General features: G+C 39.7%; 1 protein-coding gene across 31 annotated transcripts in view; it reads right to left on the bottom strand.

Annotated features, from left to right (window-relative positions):
- Positions 1-2,278: 2,278 nt before the first annotated feature.
- The window catches only part of Enox2 (ecto-NOX disulfide-thiol exchanger 2), a 278,537-nt gene continuing 257,918 nt past the window's right edge, over positions 2,279-22,897 (bottom strand). For 9 of the 31 annotated variants that reach the window (XM_006541479.4, XM_006541478.4, XM_006541480.4 and 6 more), the window contains 5 exons: positions 17,735-17,916; positions 15,666-15,773; positions 11,355-11,466; positions 6,069-6,154; positions 4,830-5,752 (listed from right to left, as the gene is read on the bottom strand). In XM_006541479.4, the coding sequence (XP_006541542.1) occupies positions 5,564-5,752; positions 6,069-6,154; positions 11,355-11,466; positions 15,666-15,773; positions 17,735-17,916 (677 nt within the window). In that variant the 3' untranslated portion in view covers positions 4,830-5,563. The other 22 variants (NM_145951.5, NM_001271448.1, NM_001271449.1 and 19 more) reach the window with 16 other exon arrangements.

Consider the following 22,897-nt stretch of genomic DNA (forward strand, 5'->3'; position numbering starts at 1 on the left):
TTGTCTACACCAGTCATGGTCAATACTGCCTTTTATGCTAAGTTTCTATGGCCTCTGGTAAAGCACTTAAGGCTGATGTGTGGAAAAAGGTACCCTTCCATTACCATCACAGTCTCTTCTTCCACTTCCACCTCCTTTCCTTATGCTACAGGTGGGTTTGAACTGAGGGCTTCCACACATGCTAGGCGGGGGTTCTATCACAGAACTATATCCACAATCTTCATTTTCAGCTTTTGTTTTGAGTCAGAGCCTCATTATGCTGCCTAGGCTAGCTTTGAATGTGCTATGCAATGCAGGAAAAGCCTTGAACTCTTGATCCTCCTGCTAACTTCCATGCTTTACCAGGAAGGGCTCCTTTCTATCGTCCTGATGCAAGAGTCAGTTATACTCCTTTGGTATTTTATAATGCATGGCAAGATGTGTGGGGCAGAGTAACTATTTGAAATGTGTTAAAGCAAGTGAATTTCCTTTGTTAGGGTCAGGTGACATGACATGGCCCTATGATTGAGGGTAAGAACATGAAAAACGTTTTTAAAACATAGGGGGGCTATGAATTTTGTTTGAATCACATTTGTAATTATTACTCCATTGAGAATTCATTGTGTGCCATGCACTGGCTGGGAAACACACTGATGCTAAATATTTGCTATCAACCCGTGAGGTATGTACTAATTCTTGTTATTTTGTCTATAAGAGTTGAAGCTCCCATTGTTTTTCCTAAAGAAATATGGGAAGGAGGTGACTTTCTGCAGCATAAAGTCATAAAAGATGCTCAGCTAATGGTAGAAATTGTGGAAAGCAAAATAAAGCCAGATACACTTGATGGATTACCCTAGGCAGTTGCGAATCTCAGGGCACACATGGTTATACTCAATGAATTTTTTTTTTGTACATCTGGAGTCTTGTCAAACAATTCATTTCATTCTGAATTATATCCAAATCATCCATTAGGGGCCAGGAAATTTTCAAATTCTATGTAGTTTGAACACAGATATATCAATTTTTTATGAAAAATAACTTTTTCCATTTGTATTGATTAGTCAAACAACTCGGTGATATTAAAAAAAATCATAACTAGAGATGGCATAGGGCAAGGGAGGAAAATGAAGCATCCATTTGTAAAACTAAAAGGAAGCTCAAACATTATTATTTGGAAAAATATCTACCTATTATATCTCATAAAATAAGATAATATTTCAAAGTTTGGGGGGGGGGACAACACAACAAATTAAAAAAAAAAGCTTAATTAATAGATCTCAAATGGTGAACAAAAAAAGGATAGTAAAGGTGGTATGTAGCCCAGGCTAGCACCAAACTTGATATACAGCTGAGAATGGCCTTGTATTCCTGATTCTCTTGCATCTGTCTCCCAAATGCTGGGATTACAAGCGAGTGCTACCATGCTTGATTGTAGCTGTACTATAACAACTCTATAATACTATATCTGTCAGGATTTTTCAGAAAAAATAACCAATGGGACAGACTGTATTGTAGACAAACCTCTCTCTCTCTCTCTCTCACACACACACATACACAAACACACACACACAGACAGACACACACACATACACACAGACAGACACACACATACACACACACACACACAAACACACACACACACATACACAAACACACACACACACACAGACAGACACACACACATACACACACACACACACACACACACACACAAACACACACACACACACACACAATGAGATTTTAAGAAAGTGGGGGCCTTATATTTGTAGAGCTGGCCAACAAAGGAAGGACTTCTAGCAAGAGTTGATGTTGCATTTTTAACTCCAAAGGAAGTCAGCATGGAAGCAGATATCCTTCTTTGGGTACCTCATAGCTAACACTTGAAGTTTTTAATGAATTTGATGAGGACATTTTGGTGGAGAAATTGCACTACTCAAAGACTGTTTAAATTTCTACCACCCCTAAAAAAATAACTTCATACTAACATCTTGTCTGGCATGGGACTAAACAATGGTCAATTTGAGATAGAAAGTTTACCATCACAACTAGTATATGGAAGCATGGCAGGAGAATCATACCTGAACTAAACTGGAATGCATAACTGAAACAGGTTGGCTAGACAGAGTGGTACATGCCTGTAATTTCAGAGCTTGGAAGGCTTCTATGGGAGGATTGCAAATTCTAGGCCAGACTGAGTTACATAGAAAGATCCCATCTCAAGACAAAGGAGAAGAAAGAACAGAGACAAGAAAAAAGAGAGGGAGAAAGATTAAGGGAAAATAAGCAAGGTTTTTATGTATGGCAGCTGTTGCCTTGAAATTTATTTAACCTATTTAAGAAATAAGTGACGACTGGAGAAATTTCTCTTGATTTTACAGATATTGTCGAAAAGAACATACTTTAGGAGCCTCTGAGACTGAAGAATCAAAGCTTTCCAGAGAAGCAGCCTTTATTGAGGAAGATACTCCAGCAAAGAAGCTAGTGTAAAAATAACTCTAGGTTCCTGCTGGGGCCACAGTGGGGTGCTAAGAGGCACGTCAACTTTCAGCAGGAATGGTTTCCTGTGGAATGTTCTTTCTAGTTGCCAAGCAAGCTTGGCATCTTCTTCCAACATGCTGGGAACTCAGAGAGAAGACCTGAGATGATCTAAGGATCTATCACGCAGGAAGCAAGCCATTCAAAACGGAACAAAGAGCTGAGCTATAAAAGGGAATATTTATATTTTAAAAATACATCTTTGCATACTGATCACATCTCATTTGCAAAGTATTTTCAGGAAATACTCTTACTGGCTATATTCATTCAGTGTATTTTCTTACCTTCAACAGAGCTCAAGGGAGAGCATGATTGTGTAATTAAAAGTACCACCATTACCACCACAAAAAATAATAAAGACCATCTATACTTTCGAGGAACAGCCTCCATCCAAGTCTACCCTTTCTTTTCTTTTCCTACCAAGCAGGACTTCCTGAATAGTCCATTTACACGTGGTGAGGCCATTACAATGTACAGGTGGGTATGAGGGAACCAGAGGAGTCCCTGTCAGTCAAGCATTCTGGGTGGAGCTGACGCATCTGCAGGAAGCCTCACAGCCCAGTCCATCATTTATTCATTATTTCTTTACTTTCAATACTCACATCAGTTCTTTACAAACATCCAGCATTGAAGTAAACAGTATTTACAGCAATACACAGTTTGCATTTCAGCACACTAACAGCAGGAAAAAATGGGACCAACAGACAGTAGGAAGGCCAGAGGAAAGGACTATCAAAATAAATCCCTTCTGCCAATGTGTGTGCACATGTGCCCACACCTGACTGCATTTTAATTCATAGAAAACTAAACATGCCCTCTTTGTAAAGCAGACTATTTACAAGTAGTTCTGAAAAGCACAAACACAGTAGTCATACTGGAGACTTCCCATGAATCCATCTAGATTTCCTGTTTTAAAATTCTGAAATAGACCTTTTATCTATTAGAGAAAATAACTTTGGAACGTTTGTCAACTTTTGGTTCACAGTATTTTTACAAAAAGCCACAGTTCATGCTTTTTTATTTCAAAGGTGAACTGGTGAAGCACCTTGGAGAAGACACAGATGGGTTATTCCTTTAGTGTTTACTGTAGATGAGAAAGACAATGGCAGTTACAGGGGGTTCCTAGCATCCCTCTCACTCCTTTTACCAGTAGCAACCCGTGAAGAGAAATCTGGAAACACAGAGCACATACAAACCATCAAAACACTGCAGCTAACAGCGTTGAAAAAGTACAAGGTCTACAGCAGTAGTACAGACACTGAAAACACTCCAATACGCTTTAGTCTCAGGAATTTTTCACTATTACTTATAAGACAAGTCAACCAATTGCCAGAAATAGGAGAAAGTTACAGCACTTGAGGTTTGAGGCAATTTCTTTTTAGGACCTGTAGCTTGAGACGCTATTCTAGGATCCTTATTTTAACTTGAAAGAGATTCAGGAATGAACTGACAAATTGAAAGCAATGTCCACTTGAAAACCACTGAGGACAAAACTCACATCCTAAGCTTGTCAAGCACACATTTATTTTCAGGATCTCTAATTCTAGGCAAAGAGCTTCAGGTCAGCTTCAAGCCCTCAAAACCACAGAATTTCCATCTCTTCTCCAGGCTGGCTCCAACTCCAGTCATTTCCTGTCTGAAGGTATGCTGGAGTCTACTCATGAGAGATTCCACATCACTGGTGCTGATCTGTGAGACACAGAGGACATCATCCAATCACAACTAGTTTTCCATCCCTGGCCACCTGCTGCTATGTGTTCTGAGGACAGTGGGCATCTCTTATCTGGCCTTATGAATTTGTGTGTGTTGCTGGAGTGGTTTTTAGACACCGATGTTCATATGCTGGGACTACTGGACACCGTCCAATGAATTGCTTTTGCAAAGAGCTGATGTCAGTTTCGTAGAGAAGTTTGGGCCTATAGCCAACTGAGCATGCTCTTTGTTGGGCATGCTATAGCCAGGCCTAATGAAGCTACGACACCTTTTTGGAGGGGACAGAGTCAGAAATGTCGGTCAGTGGGATAGAATTCTCCATATATGCATCATCTCACAAAGGAAAATAATAACTCTTCCTACTTTGATGTATCCTTTATTTCTTTCCCCCACCACCCACACACTGATAACCAACAGGGGAAACCTTAAAGAAGCCTGGAGTTACTGCACACAAAATTTAGGTACCCTTTAAAGCCCTCACTGGAAGGTCTTGACATTATTCTGGCAGGATGTTGCTGGGGCTGGGTGGGGCTGGGCCCTATCTAGGAGTGAAGTTGTGCCCTCCTCCCAACGCTTGTGGTAAAGGAGATCCACTGGAATGAAAGAAGAACACTGTAGGTTACTACAAAGAGTAGAACTCTCATTTCAAAAGCTGGGAATAGATAGTGGATATAGCTACATAAATTTTGGTAGATGTAGTATAGCTATGGAAAAGGAGTCTGAAATTACAGGCTACCATGGAATCCTTGGGGTGAGGCTCCCTTACTTTTTCTTCATTACGTTTCTACCAGCTTTGCATTCAATGACAATGTGTATTATTTTTAACACTAACAAAAAAATCTGAGATGTTTTACTGACATATAATTCAGTATCCTGAACTGTAACTGACCACATGGTCTGGATACTACCATTCCATTTTTCCTTTAACCACCCAGTGGGGTATATGGCTACAGAATAGAATTACTTCTTAGAGGGAAATAAGTAATCAATGCAAGCTAGAACTAACACAAAGGCCACTGGGGAAAGTGTTATCACTAAATTAGAATATGCTTAGTGCATTCACTAAGAAGGCAAAGGGTTCTCTGATTTAACATCTTGGACAATATAATGTCAGGAATCCATACTCAATGGTATTTCCTAGGAGGCCTGGTTTCGTAAAATAATAGTGATACAATCTACAGGGAAGATTAGCTAAATGTTGTTTCTGGGGGGAAAAAGACATATCATGAGCTTATTTGTTTTGAGGAGCCATCAAGAATCTGTCCCTGTTGCTATGCCTTGACTTTCAGGGGAATTGACACTTCGCCTTACTTCATGTGATCTGTGAGCTGTCTCATGAAGATATCACACAGATAAATGGCCCACAGATCACCATCATTATTTTACCTTCCTCAACTGTTCTCAAAGCAGATAGCAGCAGTAGTAATGGTGGGGGGTAGTTGGTGATGGCTAGAGGCCTGGGGCAAATGCTCACCGGTAAGAGTGGAGAAGTGGTTAATTTGCTGGGTATTTGGTAGCTTGCCTGGAAATCAAGGGAAGTAAGTCAGAATCTTCTAAGAAGTAGGCTAGCCAGTTATTTCTAGTTTTCATGGGATTTACTTAGTTTTACTACCAAATATGTCAAGTCTCAGGAAACTGTTCAGTTTTAGGAAAGCTAGGACAGACAGTCATACTATTTCTAAGAGGGAGGTCATACATTAAATCACAGAGACTGGAAGTAAGGGGCACTTGCTTAGAGCCACGAGTAATATGGCTTGCTAATGCCTGAAGAGAGTAAGGTCACCTACACAGAAAAAAACCCCTTCATCCTCTCATCCCAATTTGAGTTCCACACATACCTTATTATCGAGACGATTCAAGTAGGAACAGATGTATTCAATGCTGGCTCCAAATGGGTGGACGTGAAGGAATGTGGAGATGATCCCTGTGGAGATAATGTCCCAGAGGTCACATGGCAGCATGCAATGTCTTGAGATCTACAGATAGTGAGTGAACTCATACAGACAAAAGTGCATATGCACACTATCTGTAAACTCATCAGTATTTTAAGTTTGCATATATTTTATTCATTTAATCTTTTTTAACAACCCCATGGCATAGGCACTATCAACCCCCATTTTACAGATGAGAACACCAAGACATAAGTGTCAGCTGACAACTGGTAGAGCAGGTATATGAACTTAGTGGCTCTCACCACTTCAGAGTGCCTTTCACTCTACAATGTCACCCAGAGTGAAGCCGGCATGTGAGGTCACTCCCATCATTTGTCACCACTGACAACAATTTGAATCCTAGAATCTTAAGATGAATTTAGATTTTGATGTGTGTTTTGGCAATCATTAAATTAGCCTTCATGTTCTTAGGAATTAAGACTGTCTATGAGAAAAATACACCACATACTTATTAACCTAGTGCAGTTGGCTGGGAGAACCTAGGAAGAACAAGGGTGAGCCACAAAATCCATCCGGTGGGTTGTGACCCACTTGGGGAGGCAAATGACCCTTTCACAGGGGTCACACATCCTGCAATCAGATATTTACATTGTGATTTATAACAGTAGCAAAATTGCATTTATGATATAGCAGCAACAATAATGTTAATGTTGGGGGGTCCCTGCAACATGAGGATCTGTAGTAAAGGTTGCATGCAGCATTAGAAAGGTGGAGACCCACTTGTACCGTATTGGGGCTTTATTTTGTGAATTGACCTATACAGAAAATTCAAAATTTTCCTTTACACGGGCATGACTGGTCACTGCCATTGTGTCTTGAGAGCCCCAAATGTGTTCCTAGAACAGAGTTCTTAAAGCAATTTCTAGCTTTCAGGAATGCCTGGGGAATTACCACTCAGTCTAATTCTGGGGTCAGTTGCAACCACTGTCCTAATTCTTATGGATGTCACATTAATTGTTCTAATACTTAATTGGCAACAAGTAGAAAAAATGTTCAAAAACTGTACGATTTATTTTTTCCATGCTTGTGAATTTATCTATCTTTTAAATCAGATCTTCTAGAACTGAACTTCTTAAAAACTACCAGGAAATATAAGTGGACGCTGATTTGGTTTAGAAAGTACAAGTTTTCTGTCCTTTCAGAGGCTGGCAAAGAATAGTACAAGCTGAAATTATAGCTTGAAATTCAATTACTTTTTATGAAAACCTTCCAAATATTAGATGGCAAAGGGTGGGCTGGGAGAACCTAGGAGGAACAGAGGGTGAGTCACAAAATCCATTCAAAAGGGATACTATTACTTTTATCATTTCTTTATTCTTAAATGACCAAGTAAATTGAATTTCTAAGCTCTGATTTGAGTTGAAAAACTTCAGTTCTGAAGAAAAAAAAGTCCATATTCAAAGAAAGTCTAAATGTCATAGCTAAGGAAAAGTATCAAATGCTAAGAAATAAGTTCAGAGGTTTAAAAACACTAATCAGTTTTTGTGGGTTCACATTCAAAGAACTTAGGTTAGAAAGGCGATTTCTCCACCAGCTAAAGACTAAGGTCTTTAAAAAGCAAAACACGAGCTAGTCATTGAAGGATATATTTTATTGTCTCGGGCTATCCATTTGCAGAGACTTCCTTCTCTCCCCAATAATTCCGTCACCATGACAATTTGTTAAAAATTCTGAGTAGAAAAATGTTAAAAAGTTGTTGGAATCTGTTAGAAGTCTCAATGGCAGATCCCCCTGTGCATCATATGGACATATCAAAGTGTTATATCTGAGTATAATACCCACTCCCCAAGAAGAGAGATATACCTCCCAAATATGCAGAAGCCAGTCAGCATGGAAGGCTTTGGATTGTGGGATAGAGTTACCTTGTGGTTCGGCTTCCTAGAAGGAAGCTTGGATTAACCAATCCTTGTTAAAGGACCAAATAATCGGAACCTTGATTCTCCATTAGCTCCCAAATGGAACATAAAGCCAACAAGTATCTGTGACTAGTACTGTAATTGTACTGAGAGCTGACTAAAGTCCTGCATGGGAGAATTACCATGTTAATACTTGTAATACAAGTAACCGCTTCTCCAGTTTGCACAGGGAGGAACTGAATCTCAGCATTAGTGGCATTAAGATTGGAAGCTATGGTTGTCCAATTCTTTAACTGTGCAATTTTGAATTTTCTAGATAGTGAGAACAATTCTAGCATTTATAGTATCCTAGCATACAAGTGTCTAACAAGTTATTGACAGTTTCCTGAGTCATTTGTCAATGTGATATAATGACAAAATAAAATCTTTGTCCCAGTTCTTGGTACAGAGATCCTAAAACCTTTTAGATTTAGATTTTTGCATAGATTATAATTTTAAAACATTGAATCACATGTCTGTCTATCTATCTATCTATCTATCTATCTATCTATCTATCTATCTATCTATCTTATTCACTTATCTATCTCTATCATCTATCTCTCTCTATCTCTCTATCTTACTTATTCATTTATTCATCTCTATCTATCTATCTATCTATCTATCTATCTATCTATCTATCTATCTATCTATCTTATTCACTTATCTATGTATCTATCTATGTATCTATCTATGTATCTATCTATCTATCTATCTAATTCATTTATTCACTTATCTATCTATCTATCTATCTATCTATCTATCTATCTGTCTGTCTGTCTGTCTGTCTGTCTGTCCGTCCGTCCGTCCGTCTGTCTGTCTGTCTGTCTGTCTCTCTGTCTGTCTATCTTACTTATTCATTTGTTCATCTATCTATCTATCTATCTATCTATCTATCTATCTAATTCATCTGTTTATCTATCTATCTATCTATCTATCTATCTATCTATCTATCTATCTATCTATCTATCTTACTTATTCATTTGTTCATCTATGTATGTATGTATGTATGTATGTATGTATGTATGTATCTATCTATCTATCTATCTATTTTACTTATTCACTTAACATCTGGCTCACTGCCCCACTCCTGGCCACCCCCTTCCACAAGGATTGGCCAACACAACAGTAAGACTAAGATGTGATTAAGAGCATGGAGGGCTCTCTACCTTCAAACCACACTGACACAATGAAACCTCCATAAAGACATGACAGCATTCAGAGAGATTTCCAGTTGGTGAACACAGAAACATGCTGGGAAGGGAGCAGAGCAAGGCCATACATGGCATAGAGGCTTGACTCCTTTTTTCTTCCTTTCTTGCCCTATGTATCTCTTCCATCTCCCCAGTCCTGCATTTCACCCTCTACAGCAGGGTTCTCCCCTAATGCTGTGGCCCTTTAATATAGTTCCTCATGTTGAACTGACCCCCAACCATAACAGTACTTTAATAACTATAATTTTGCTGTTATGAATCTTATGTAAATACTTATATTTTCAGATTGTCTTAGGTGACCCCCTTGAAAGGTTTTTTGGAGCCCTGAAATGAGTCCCAACCCATAGGTTGAAGAACTGCTGCTCTACAATATTCTGGCAATAGTTCACTACTTCTTGGAGCTCTGGGAATTGCGCTAACAAGTTTGAGAATCTGGTGAGTGGGGTACTGGGAATTTCCTGACTTTTAGCAAGACAGGACAGAGTGTGGGTGACTTACTGTTATAGTGTGCATGTGGAGTGATACCCAAAGGTTCTTGTGATAAAGCCTAAGTTCCCATCCTGTGGCACTATGTGGAGGTAGTAGAACTTTGAAGATGTAAGGCTTGGTGGACATGAACGCATGCTTTTTGAAAACACAGCAGGTTATCAGCCCCCTCTCTCTTGTCTGTCATTTATCCTGGTCATGAGGTAAATGATGCTGCCACATGTTGCCATTCTGATGTGGTGCCTTGGTGTAGGCCCCGAAGTTCCGATTGTGCCAACCAAACATGGACTGAAACTCTAACACTGTCTACCCAAATAAGCATTTTTTTTTCATAAGGGAATGTTGACCAAACATTTGGGGATCTGACGTATGAGTCTGGCATCTAAAGTGAGGGCTGATTTTTGAGACTCATTTGTTTGTTTGTTTATTTATTTATTTAATTATTTATCATCTGGCTCACTGCCCTACTCCTGGTCACCCCCTCCCACAGTCCTTCCCCCATCTCCTCTCCCCTTCTTCTTTGACCAGGTGAGGTTTTCCCCGGTATTCCACCTATCCCCACCCTGTTACTTCAAGTCTCTGTGGGGCTAGGTGTATCCTCTCCCACCGAGGTTAGACAAGGTAGTCTAGCTAGAAGAACATATCCCATGGACAGGCACTAGCTTTGGAGACAGATACTGCTCCATTTGTTTGAGACCCACATGAAGATCATGCAGAATATCTGCTACATATGAGGGGGAGGCCAAAGGAGATAGGAACTCCACAGGAAGACCATCAGAGTCAACTAACCTGGACCCTTGGGGTGCTCAGAGACTGAGCCAAAATCAGAGATGTTGTCTTTAAACCTGTGGAATGTAACTTCAACTGAAGTTACATCAGAGTGGAATTTAATAAAGCTATCAGATACTTACTTGGTGTTGGAGACTTGGAAAAGTAGTATTGCAAAGAGCATGTGTTGTGCTGAGAAGTAGAGACAAATACCCCTTCATCTGCATCAGAAGAGCAGACACTCGCTACTGAGGCTCATCTGAGAAAGCCTTTCTCACCAGTGTCTGGACTAGCCCTCTGAATGAATGGGCAAGGACTCCTCTCTCCTTATAGAGCAATTAAAAGCACACAATGTGCTTCTGTACTTGACCCACTCTCAGTATAATACTGACTACAGCACACTTGGGATGACAGTGGCTACAAGGAACCAGAAGTGGTTTGGAGCTCTTAAAAGTTTTTGTTGTTGTTGTTGTTGTTGTTTTGTTTTTTTTTGTTTTTGTTTTTTTTGTTTTTTTTTTTGTTTTTTTTGAGACAGGGTTTCTCTGTGTAGCCCTGGCTGTCCTGGAACTCATTTTGTAGACCAGGCTGGCCTCCAACTCAGAAATCCTCCTGCCTCTGCCTCCCAAGTGCTGGGATCAAAGGCATGCTGCCTGGCTCTTCTTAGAAGTTTTAATGGAAATTTTTTCCTTGATCTTTCTTCTCATGTTTAAAACTCTTGTACTGTCATACTTCATACATGCTTGCCAGACATGTTCTGTACCTTATGGGTTGTGTGTGTGTGTGTGTGTGTGTGTGTGTGTTGGTTTGCTTACCCACTAGCAGTGCCTCACGTTCAGATTTGACAGGATTGCTGACTGCGGTCTTCTCAAGAGGTTGCTCACCTTCTTGGCTTGATGCACACAGTCTAGAACCACAGTTTTCCTGCTGGAATAAAAGGCTTCCTGGGTCAGTTAACCCTATTTGTCCAAAGAGTTGATTTCAATTAATTGTACAACATATAACTTTGATTAAAAGATGAAAGGTAAGGTCTAATTATGTTGCCTAGTAACAACAGGTGGACTTCACTGTGCCCAGCAATAGGTCCACAAAAGCAACACAGTACCATTAAAACAACATAGTCCAGTCTGGGTTGCTGAAAATACAAATTCTAAAAACACCACAGATAATCCAAAGTACCCTTTAAAAACATTTATTTGGTGTGTGTGTGTGTGTGTGTGTGTGTGTGTGTGTGTGTACATGCCCACACACACCATGCTATACTTGTGGAGATCAAAGGACAACTTTCTGTATTGATTCGCTCCTTCTACCATGTGGTTCCTGAGAACTAAACTTTTGTTTTCAGGCTTGGCAGGAAGTACCATTGCCATCAGAGCCAAACCATCTTTATATGGTGTCAAAATGCACAAGGATGTAGACATTTATCTTAACCAGTTATGTTTCTCTGGCTGTATTCTTAGGCTATATATAAGTAATCGTGGGAAGCAAACTCCACGCCATTGTGTATTACATATTAGGTATTGCTAAACACATATTATCTCTATCATACAGGTGAGGTAAGCAAAGAAAAGATAAATTGGGTAGGTTTGCTATATTTGCATTGTTGGATAATGGAAATGGGGTGGTAACATTTCATCTCAGGTTATATGCATTCATATGAATGCATGAGTATGTTGATTCATATTCTCATCTTCCTCCCTCCCCCTCTGTCTCTCTCAACATTAGATCCACATTCTGCTCACGGGAAGTCCCACATCTGAGTAGAGAATGTACATCCATTCTACTCAGGTATCAATGCTGGCTTTTGAACTAGAAATTAGAACATTTATCTCTAGACTAGAGACTCCGTTTCTCGTTTCTCTTCTCTGTTAAGTTAAAGATCAGTTAAAATCCTTCTGACCATGAATAAAGATATCAACTGCCTGTCAGTTGCCATCTTTGTTGTTGAGGCTTTTTCTGAGTGTAGCAGTTTGGTTTTATGAGATACTCAGGTGAATTTTATGCCCAGCAGGCACTGTTTGTGGCTCTTTCTGTCTTTAGGTGCCAGGGGAAAACACCTTTCTGCATTGTTTAGATGAAGTAAAAGCTTTCAGAGGAAGGAGTAAAAGAAATTCCTGCATCAGTCCCACTGCTTCTGTCTTTTCTTTTAAAACAAAGTGCTGGGGAGGGCTCAGCAGGCGTGGGCGGGCGTGGGCGGGCGTGGGCAGGGGTGGGTAGGCATGGGCAGGCATGGGCAGGCGTGGGCAGGCATGGGCAGGTCATGCTGGCTTCTGATGCTCTGGCACTTCTTCCCTCCCACAAGGCCTGGGGAAGGGGGGCCACTTCTGTGTTCTTTAAAGGTGTCTTCAAAGCTTCCTAGATACCAGCTTGGACTGAAGTGAATGGTCTACGCCGAAAGACATGCTGTTTTCTGGCACATCTGATTTAAAGCACTGGTTCGTTTCTAAGGCAGGGGCTTCTCATCTGCTTCAACTCCCTTACAACCTTAAATGATCCAGTAAGGCATTTCTTAAGTGTGGGCATTTAACAAATTGAGTTTGATTTAAGATAGTCAGATTTTCTGAGAAGTCTTATTCATCTAGGATGGAACTGTGACTCAACTGAACCCAATTTCAAATTCATCATGGCTGGCATTAAGCAAATTAGAAGTGATATTAGATGTGTATTTCCTTGAACTCCACTAGCACGTTCAAGGAGGTAGTTCTTTCCCCCAGCAAGATAGACATAAGTGATACTGCTATACTTCAAAACACTGTCATCAGCTCATGTGGTGGCTTACTGTTAAGAAACCCAAAACAAAAGCAAAAACCAAGCAAACTGAACCTTACTGCTTGCCTTTCAACGTGAAATTATTTTTGTAGTCTAATGTGATAGCCATGGTCCCTTGCTTCCTAACCTAATTGTGTCAGGCTGAAATATTTAGTCACAAATCAGCTTCGTGGAGACAATCAGTTTGTAATGATCTGTCATGAATTCTTCTAAAAGAAGCTTTGCTTGAAATAACAGGAAAAATTCTGACTCACGGGGTTTTCTGATCATCAGATGGCTCTCTGGTCCTCCTTAGCATATTCTGTGGCATATTCCCTCTCAGATGAGAAACACTTGTCATTGAGCACAATATGACACAATATGACACATTTCTTCTGTGCCATTTGACTTGTTTCTTTAAACAAAACTTTTCACAAAGCAGGAAGCAGCCTCTACTACAAATGTGCTGAAGTCAATTGTCATGGCAATGTAAAGAGCGATGGTAAGCTGCTCTCAGCAGCGCGGCCCCTGGTCTAGCCAGGATCTTCTGGAGACATGGTGTATTTTATTCAGGAAGAGAAACAGCTATGTTGCAGCTCTGGGACAATTTAGAAACTCCGATAGCATGAGGAAAGTCCTGATAGTATAGCAGGTTTGGCACTTTTCAATTAAATGCTTGATAAATGAATTTCTCTGGGATTGTGCTCGTTTCTTTAATAGCACCCGCAAAAGTGGAAAGTGAGTTTATTTTATGAGGTAGAAGAATTAAAAGCATATTGCAAATGGCCTCTGAAAGAAAACATTTTCAATCATTTGTTTCAACTACACCAAGGTTGCCAGTTCCTAATGGCTCTCTGGGGCACATCCCACACTGGTAAACACACCCAGGGCCTGCATCTGTTCTGTCTCTGAGTTGAGCAAGGAAGATCAACAGCAGCTCTTGCAGAACTGTACCGTTGCCGAGGGCGAACTCTTGGTTCAAGCTCCTACATTACCTCTTCACACAGCAGCAAGTTCTGCTCAATAAGATTTTGTGTGTGTGTGTTTTTTTTTTTCCCTAGAGGATGACTTCAGCTGAATATTGAGGCCTGTGAGACTGGAGAGGTATGACAGAGACAGCAGGAGATTTTACACATCAAAAAGACACTCCTCTGTTGTGATCCACAGACCCATGCAAAAGCTAAACAGGCTGGCCCAGGTGTCTTCACTGTGTTCTTTTTGCAGCAGGCTCTCCCTTCATTAAGTTTCACCTTCTCTTCTTTGTTACTATCATCTGGCTTTAGAAAAACCATGTCTCCTTGTTTCTCCACAAGGCCCCCCCCTATTTTGGTGTTGGCTATTTGTTTGTTTGAGACAGGGTCTCATGTACCCCAGGCTGACACCTAACTTGCTACGTAGCTGAGGGTGACATTGAAGTCGTGATGTTCCTGTTTCAATTTCCTAAGCTTTGGGATTCAAGTGTGTATCACCATGCCTGACTTGGGGTTGGTATTGGCTGTTACTCTGACCTGATAGGGTGGGTGTAAGGAACTGTCAGTGTTCTAGCTGCATTCCTGCTTTAATGAAGTGTTCAGTTAAAGGTGTGCTCATCTGGGATGACAGAATTTCAGGTAAGGTATGGACTCTATCAGATTGCCCTGTAGGAAAATCTGTAGGGCATCTTCTCCTGATTAATAATGATTGACGGGAGAGGCCCAGCCCACTGTGGGTGATGCCACCTTTTGAGCAGATGGTCCTGGTGTAAAAAGCAACCCGAGTGTGCTATGAGGAGCCAGCCAGTAACATTTCTCTATGGTCTCTGCTGCAGTCAGAACTCCTGAGCTTGTAAGCTGCAAAGGGAAATAAACCCTTCTCCAAGTTCCTTTTGGGCACAGTGTTTCTCACAGCAATAGGGAGCAAACCAGAACACATGGGCTTTCTCTGTTGTTATTGGAGTGAGGAGATGAGGCGGTGAAGAAGTATGCAGTATGATTTCCTTCAGTGGCAAAGACAGAGGAATGTGATAACTGGAACGGCATTTTATTCACTGAAAAGTATATAAACCAGAAACTTTAGAAATGATAAAGTTCTCATACTTAAAAACAGACCTCTTGATACAAGACTTACCACAGAGAGGATGCTGTTTTGTTTTGTTTTGTTTTGAGACGAGGGGGTTCTCAAAAACGGGGTTTTGAACTCAGAGATCTGACTGTCTCTGCCTCCTAAGTGCTGGGATTAAAAATGTGCACCACTATGCCTGGCCCAGAGAGGGACTTTAATTCCCAACTAGCAGTATTTCACATTGACTTCTGTTGCAAAAACTTCTAGGGCCTTTTTACTATCACTGAGAGAGGAAGGGGGAAGGGATAAAAAGGAAAAGATTGATATAGGACTTGTACCTTTTCATGAAAATTTTCCAACAGTTGTTCTACCTGTAAATTGTCGTCTTTGATTCGGTCAAGCTCAGCTTCTTTCTTTTTGTATTCCTCTTGGACTTTGAGCAGATGCTTCAGGAAAGACCACAGATCATGGCATTACTCATTTAGGCTCACACTTCACACACCTTTGGTTGAGTTTAGCTATCAAGTGGACCAGCCTCACTTCCCCCTCTACTAATAGTACCTTTTTCCACACAGAGAAAAAGTATCTTGGGAAAATCAAGATACTTTCTACTACTTAAAAATGTGGTTCTTATGTATTTCTTCTGAATTTGTTTATATTTTATAAAGGACCAGAGAAACCCACAAACACAGTCACTTAGCTTCTGCTCTGTCCCAGCTATGCGATGAATACTGTACAAACTATCTTGATTGTTGAGGAGACATGAACTTACTGTTGAAAAACATTTTCTTTGTAAAGTTGTCTACCATACCAATTTTGGTTTGTGTAGGAAGATAGTTATTAATCCAAATTTCACATATGTTTATTTCTGTATCAGAAGGCAAGGAACTGAATTTATTATCAGTAAGGGCAACAAATACTGCTTATTGAATTTCCTTTTATTTACTAAGCACTGTGCTAAGTATATTAGCAGTAAATGCATTAATTCAGATAAGAAGTAGCAGAGTTAGATCTAAAACCAGGCCAGGTATCTCTGACATTCCTTTGTCTTAATACATGTTTATTCTACATCTTTTGAGATAAAATGGGAAAATGTTGCTCATTCTTTATAGTACTATTTTCCCAAGGTTAATTTTTAGGAGTCTCAGATCTATGCATGGAAGCGGCACAACTGTTTGTATGCGTAATGGTTTCAAAAACAACACAGGAAGAAGAGAGAAACAAGGATAAAGGTGTTTCCAAAGTCTTATTTTCAGACTTGCAAAAGATCATCAGCTCAAACAAGGTACAATGTATGTTGTCAAAGCCTTTTGAAGGCTAGCTACAGGGACACTGTTTTGGTAGAAAGATCTCTGATATAATTTATGCATTCTAATTAAACTGTGGTGACAAGTAAAGGAAGGTAAGCATTTTCACACATTTTGCTAATAGGAACGGTGACATATTAATGTGCTATTATTTGTCACCCAGGAAGACAATGGTAGCAGCAGTAAGAACACAAGGCTGCTAGTGCCAGAAGACTCCCTGTTCACCATTTATGATTTCCAAGCAGCAATTAGTTTGCCCTAGATAATTTCAAAGCACAGAGTTGAAACACATTGCACACGTTAAAATGTAAGGAAGATGGTCGGTATACTGTGATGACAGGATATGATCATATCCTTTCTTAGAAGCACTAGTCCTTCACTCTAGTGAAAGGAGGTGTTGACAGCTTTTATATTGGAGGCTCACTGTGGTGATGGCCACATCACATTTGAGATACCGACCACCTGTTATTCAATTTCCGTTGGATTTAATTATTTCTCCTCTTACTCAGATGAATCTTTAGCACTCATTTTATTTTTATTACGTGTGTTTGTATGTGCGTGAGTACCCATGGGGGCCAAAAGAGACTATTAGATGCCATGAAGCTGGAGGTATAGGTGCTTGTTAGGGTGGTTGCTGGGACTGTTGGGAACCAAACTCTAATCCTCTGTAAGAGCATATATGCTCTTAATCATCGAGTCATGTCGCTAGCCCGGCAGTTTAACTTCTATACTTGGAATTCTGTGCTTGTAAAGTCACATACATAGCTGTGATAATAAAATAAAATAAAATAAAATAAAAGCTAAACTGGTATTACAATAAAACCCTGGTACTTACTACATAGTTTCCATTTCCATGAAAATCAAGAATGAAGTCTTTGCTATTTTTTCTAAAAGACTATACTTTGTTGTTTTAACCAAGTATATACTTACTGGTCCTCATTTTATCATATGCAAGTAATTGAGACTTTTCATAAAGACAATAAAGGCAATACCTATAGCCTGAAGTAACTAACTTCTGATCTTTTGGCTTCAGCACACCTGTTTGGAAACAAAGCGGATGCTGTTCTTGCAAACAGCACAGGAGAACAAACTGTCCGTACCTGTTGCATCCCTTGTAGGGCTTGCTGCAGAAGTTTCAGCTGCTGTTCCTTGTTTGGGTCATCCTCCCTGTGGGCTTTGCCTTGTTCCTGTTTGAGCAGTTCTACCTCATTCCGGTATGCGTCCAGCTGCCAGCGGAGGCTATCATTTTCCTCCTTCAGAGCTTCTGCCTGTGACACTAAGGCTAAGTCAACAGAAGATGGAAAATGGTAAACCTTCTATCTAGATGTTTTCATGCTACACCTGAGGGCTATGAAAACTTGGTACTTTAAATCAATGTGTATCAAAAGCTGCTTGATGAAAAACTTTAGGCCCATTTTAGTTGTTCAGGGTAGAAATAGATGGACACAAATGCAGAAGGTCTTGCTTTCCAAAATAAAACAGGATTCCAATACACAAATGTCTTCAGTGTGGTTCATACTCTGCATACCAAGTGTAACTCCTTGCAAGTAGCATCTATTACTTTGATGAAAGCACTGCACTGACCAAATAGAGGACGGAGTACCTTAACACACAACCACATACGCCAACATTTTGTTAAAAGGAGCTAAAATTAGAGAAAAAAGTAACCGCATGAACTAAGAGAACATTTCTTCTGTCTGCATATGAAGAAATATCCACTGTATCTTAACAGTGAGTATGAAGCTTAACAAACTAAAAACAAAAAGTAACCTTTTCTTTGCTTGTTTGTTTGATACAGGGTCTCACTTCATAGCCTTGGCTTGCCTGTAACTTCCTATGTAGACTAGGATGGCCTATAGCCTTGCCTAGCCTGGAGCTTCCAGTGTAGACCAGACTGGCCAGCCTTGAAAATGTAGTGACCTTTCTCTGCCCCTCAAGCACTGTGAATAAATGCATGGGGCCACCAAGCCTGGCCCAGAAACATTTCTTAATATCTTTAGAGAACTGAGGGTATTAGGCAAATGACTCCTTAAACTAGAGTTAGAGACAATGAATACAATGAATCACAGCTTATAGAACCAGAAAGCCATGAGCAGAAACTCACATGAGAACCAGTGCTAGGGTAGAGAAACAAACTAAACTACTAGAGGCAGAGCATGGAGAAGTGTATGAATTAACAACCCTAAAAGTGGTTATTTTCCCCTTTAGGTTCTAACAGCGGATATCAGAGAAAAATCTCTTCCTGCTTCACAGGGGGAAAGGAACAGGTTTGGAGATTGAAATACAAGAACATATGCTGGCGAGGATGTGGAGGAAGAGGAACACTCCTCCATTGTTGGTGGGATTGCAAGATTGTACAAACCACTCTGGAAGTCAGTCTGGAGGTTCCTCAGAAAACTGGACATAATACTACCAGAAGATCCAGCAATACCTCTCCTGGGCATATACCCAGAAGAAGTTCCAACTGGTAATAAAAACACATGCTCCACTATGTTCATAGCAGCCTTATTTATAATAGCCAGAAGCTGGAAAGAACCCAGATGCCCCTCAACAGAGGAATGGATACAGAAAATGTGGTACATTTACACAGTGGAGTACTACTCAGCTATTAAAAAGAATGAATTTATGAAATTCTTGGATAAATGGATGTATCTGGAGGATATCATCCTGAGTGAAGTAACTCAATCACAAAAGGAGTCATTAGATATGCACTCACTGATATGTGGATATTAGCCCAGAAACATAGAATACCCAAGATACAATTTGCAAAACACAAGAAAATCAAGAAGAGGGAAGACCAATGGGTGGATACTTTATTCCTCCTTAGAATAGGGAACAAAATACCCATGAAAGGAGTTACAGAGACAACGTTTGGAGCTAAGACAAAAGGATGGACTATCCAGAGACTACCCCACTGGGGGATCCATCCCATAATCAGCCACCAAACCCAGACACTATTGCATATGCTAGCAAGATCTTGCTGAAAGGACTCTGATATTAGCTGTTTGGTATGAGGCTATGCCAGTGCCTGGCAAATACAGAAGTGGATGCTCACAGTCATCTATAAGATGGAACATAGGGCCCCCAATGGAGAAGGTAGAGAAAGTACCCAAGGAGCTGAAGGGGTATGCAACCTTATAGGTGGAACAACAATATGAACTAACCAGTACCCCCAGAGCTCCTGTCTCTAGCTACATATGTAGCATAAGATGGCCTAGTTGGCCATCATTGGGAAGAGAAGCCCCTTGGTCTTGCAAACTTTATATGCCCCAGTACAGAAGAATGCCAGGGCCAAGAAGTGGGAGTGGGTAGGTAGGGTAGCAGGGTGGAGGGAGGGTATAGTGAACTTTAGGGATAGCATTTGAAATGTATATAAAGAAAATATCTAATAATAAAATATATAAAGCAAAAAAAGAAAAGAAAAGAAAAGAAAAGAAAAGAAATACGAGAACATTCTGTTCTTAACAAGACTTGTCCCCAAGGTGGGAGAAACTATTTTATCAGAAACTTTTGGTGTTTTAAAGGGGAATAAATAAACTGAAGAAAGGGAGATGCTTAACTCTAGAACACTGGTTCTCAACCTGTGGGTCATGGGTCATGGACCCTCTGGGGGCCACATATCAGATATTTTGTATATGAGATACTTACATTACGATTCATAAGAGTAGCAAGATTATACTTACAAAGTAGCAATGAAATGATTTTATCTTTGGGGATCACCACAACATGAGGAACTATATTATTAAAGGATAACAGCATTAGGAAGGCTTAGAATGACTATACTAGACCCTTCTAGCCATCTTGCTCCAGCTAAAGCTGGGAACAAATGTGAGATTCACCAGTGAAGTTGCTGTCCATGGGCACAGGGTTATCAAAGCCTGAGAGTTGGGCTGAGGTGCACTTCAGATGCTAGAGTGCTTAATTAGCACTAAAGAAGCCTGCTACTGTGACATAGCTGTAATCCCACAACCCATGAGGTAGAGGCAGAGAGATTAGAACATAAGATTCTGTCTCAAAAAAGATAGAAGACTTAATCATAGAACTGAAGGATGTATTTCTTCTTCTCCTCTACACAAATGAAGATCCATTTGCTAGAGTTCATTATCTCCAGAATAGTAGTATCTGATATTTAACAAAAATTTATAAGAAATAATAAATATCAAAGGGCAGTTTGAGAACACAAAGACACATTAAAACTTAGATATGGCAAGGATGCTTGTGAAAATAGGCAGCACTGAAGAACAGATAGTTAATACAAGCAGAGTTAGAAATGCTAAGGAAGAATAAGAAATACTAGTAACAAAAAGCACTCCAACAGGCAGAAGAATTTTGGCAGGCCATTAGACTGGATGTGGCTGAGGAAAGAATCTTGGAGACTGGGGATATAAGAACATAAAGTGCTGGAACTGAAAATATGCTTTAGTCCATGTAGGATTGTATAAAAGACACCGAAGACTGGGCAGCTTATGCTCAATAAAAATTTATTACTTTACAGTTTTGGAGGCTGGGCAATCCAAGATCAAAGCACTTCAGTGTTGGGTGATTGCCTACTTTCAGGTTCACAAATGGTTATCTTTTGCATTCTTCCACCAGAACAGTGCAAGGCAGCTCTCTCGGGTCTCTTTCCTAAGGGCACTAAGCACCATCCCAAAGCTCTACTAGCTAAATGATAACTAGGTTTCACCATATGGATTTTGGGCTAGATAAACATTCAGGCCCCAAAAAAGCAGGGAAAAAATGTCTCATAGAAAAATAATAGACTATCTAACAACCTGGTACAAACACGGAAAGTGTGAGCATGAGTAATGGGAAGGCCACAAGAAAAAGAAAAGCAACATTTGAAACCACAATGATTAAATATTTCCCCAAACGGTGCCATACACAAAACTACATAAAGATCCATGAAGCTCACAGAGCATTGAAGATAAATGCCCTCAAATATACAGTTTAGCAAATCAAAACAGAAATAGTTCTTTATTAAGTAGGCCAGAAGAAAACCATTACCTCACCCATAAAGGAGTAAATAAAAATATTAAATACGATATCTCAGAACTACACAAATCAAGAGAAGGGAGGGAAGTATTTTAACAAAGAAAAAAAATATCACTAATGTAGAATTTTGTGCCCTGTGAAATTCTGTTCAAATGGGACTAAGAATAAATAAAGATTTATTTGGCTAAATAAAAACTGAGGGGGAATTCTGACAGTAATAGTCAAAAGGTTGTTCAGAGCAAAGAAAAATTGTATAGTTCAGAAATTCAGATCTACACAAAGAAATAGATATAAAAGATGAGTAAGTGATGGTAAAATAGCATCTTTTATTTTTTCTTATTAAATGATCTAGAGTGTAATGCGCCAAGTGGCAGTGATGTCTATGCATACATTTATGGATGCTTTGCACACATCAAATGAATGACAGCAATGATGCATGGGATGAGAGAGGAATTGGAAATATTTTGTTATTGTATGATACTTGCATGATCCAAAACAGCTAGAAACAAGTACAATGAGATATATGGAGGGAAGAGAAGAAATCAAAGTCGATGCTTGATTAAAACCATAAAAAGAAGAAAAAGAATGGAGGACTAATTAGGAGGGGAGAACAAGGAGGATCCAAGAAAACCACAGCAAATATGGTAGGCATTTAAAATGGCATTGCTTTAAATATACTACTCAAAAGACAGAGATTGTCACTAGCATGACTCAACAAAGTCCCTCAACTATGCATGATTGCCCATATCTATATTCTCAAGACTCACGAGGCCACGGCAGGAGGATGGCTTCAAGTTTGAGGCCAGTCTGGTATACATGGTAATTTATTTTGAATGAGCAGTCCATTCTGTGTATTTAGTTAACAAAGCAAGCACAGTACTTGACCTTATTTAACCCTATACTATGAAATAAATAAAAAGTATAGAATAGTCATAAATGTAAACTAAAGTGAATGATGTGCATATTATGCCTTTAAGCCATCTGTAGCTGGAGTACAGTTGCCAAAAGCATTAACCCCACAACTTACTAAAGCCACTTACTCTGATACAGAAGTTTTGAGCCATCCAGGGTTATATCATGAGACCTCTTTTTGTTTTTTGTTTTTGTTTTTTTTTAAATAAAACCAAGAACAACAGGAAGCAACCAACAATTAATGTCCCCAACCATGCCAAGACTCAATTATATGAACCATAATAAATATACTTTAAGTGTAAAGCATACATAGAAAGCAAAGAGATGGAGAGAGATGAGATAACACTATTTTGTTAGTA

Source organism: Mus musculus, chromosome X (assembly GCF_000001635.26).
Source record: "Mus musculus strain C57BL/6J chromosome X, GRCm38.p6 C57BL/6J".
Classification (NCBI taxonomy): domain Eukaryota; kingdom Metazoa; phylum Chordata; class Mammalia; order Rodentia; family Muridae; genus Mus; species Mus musculus.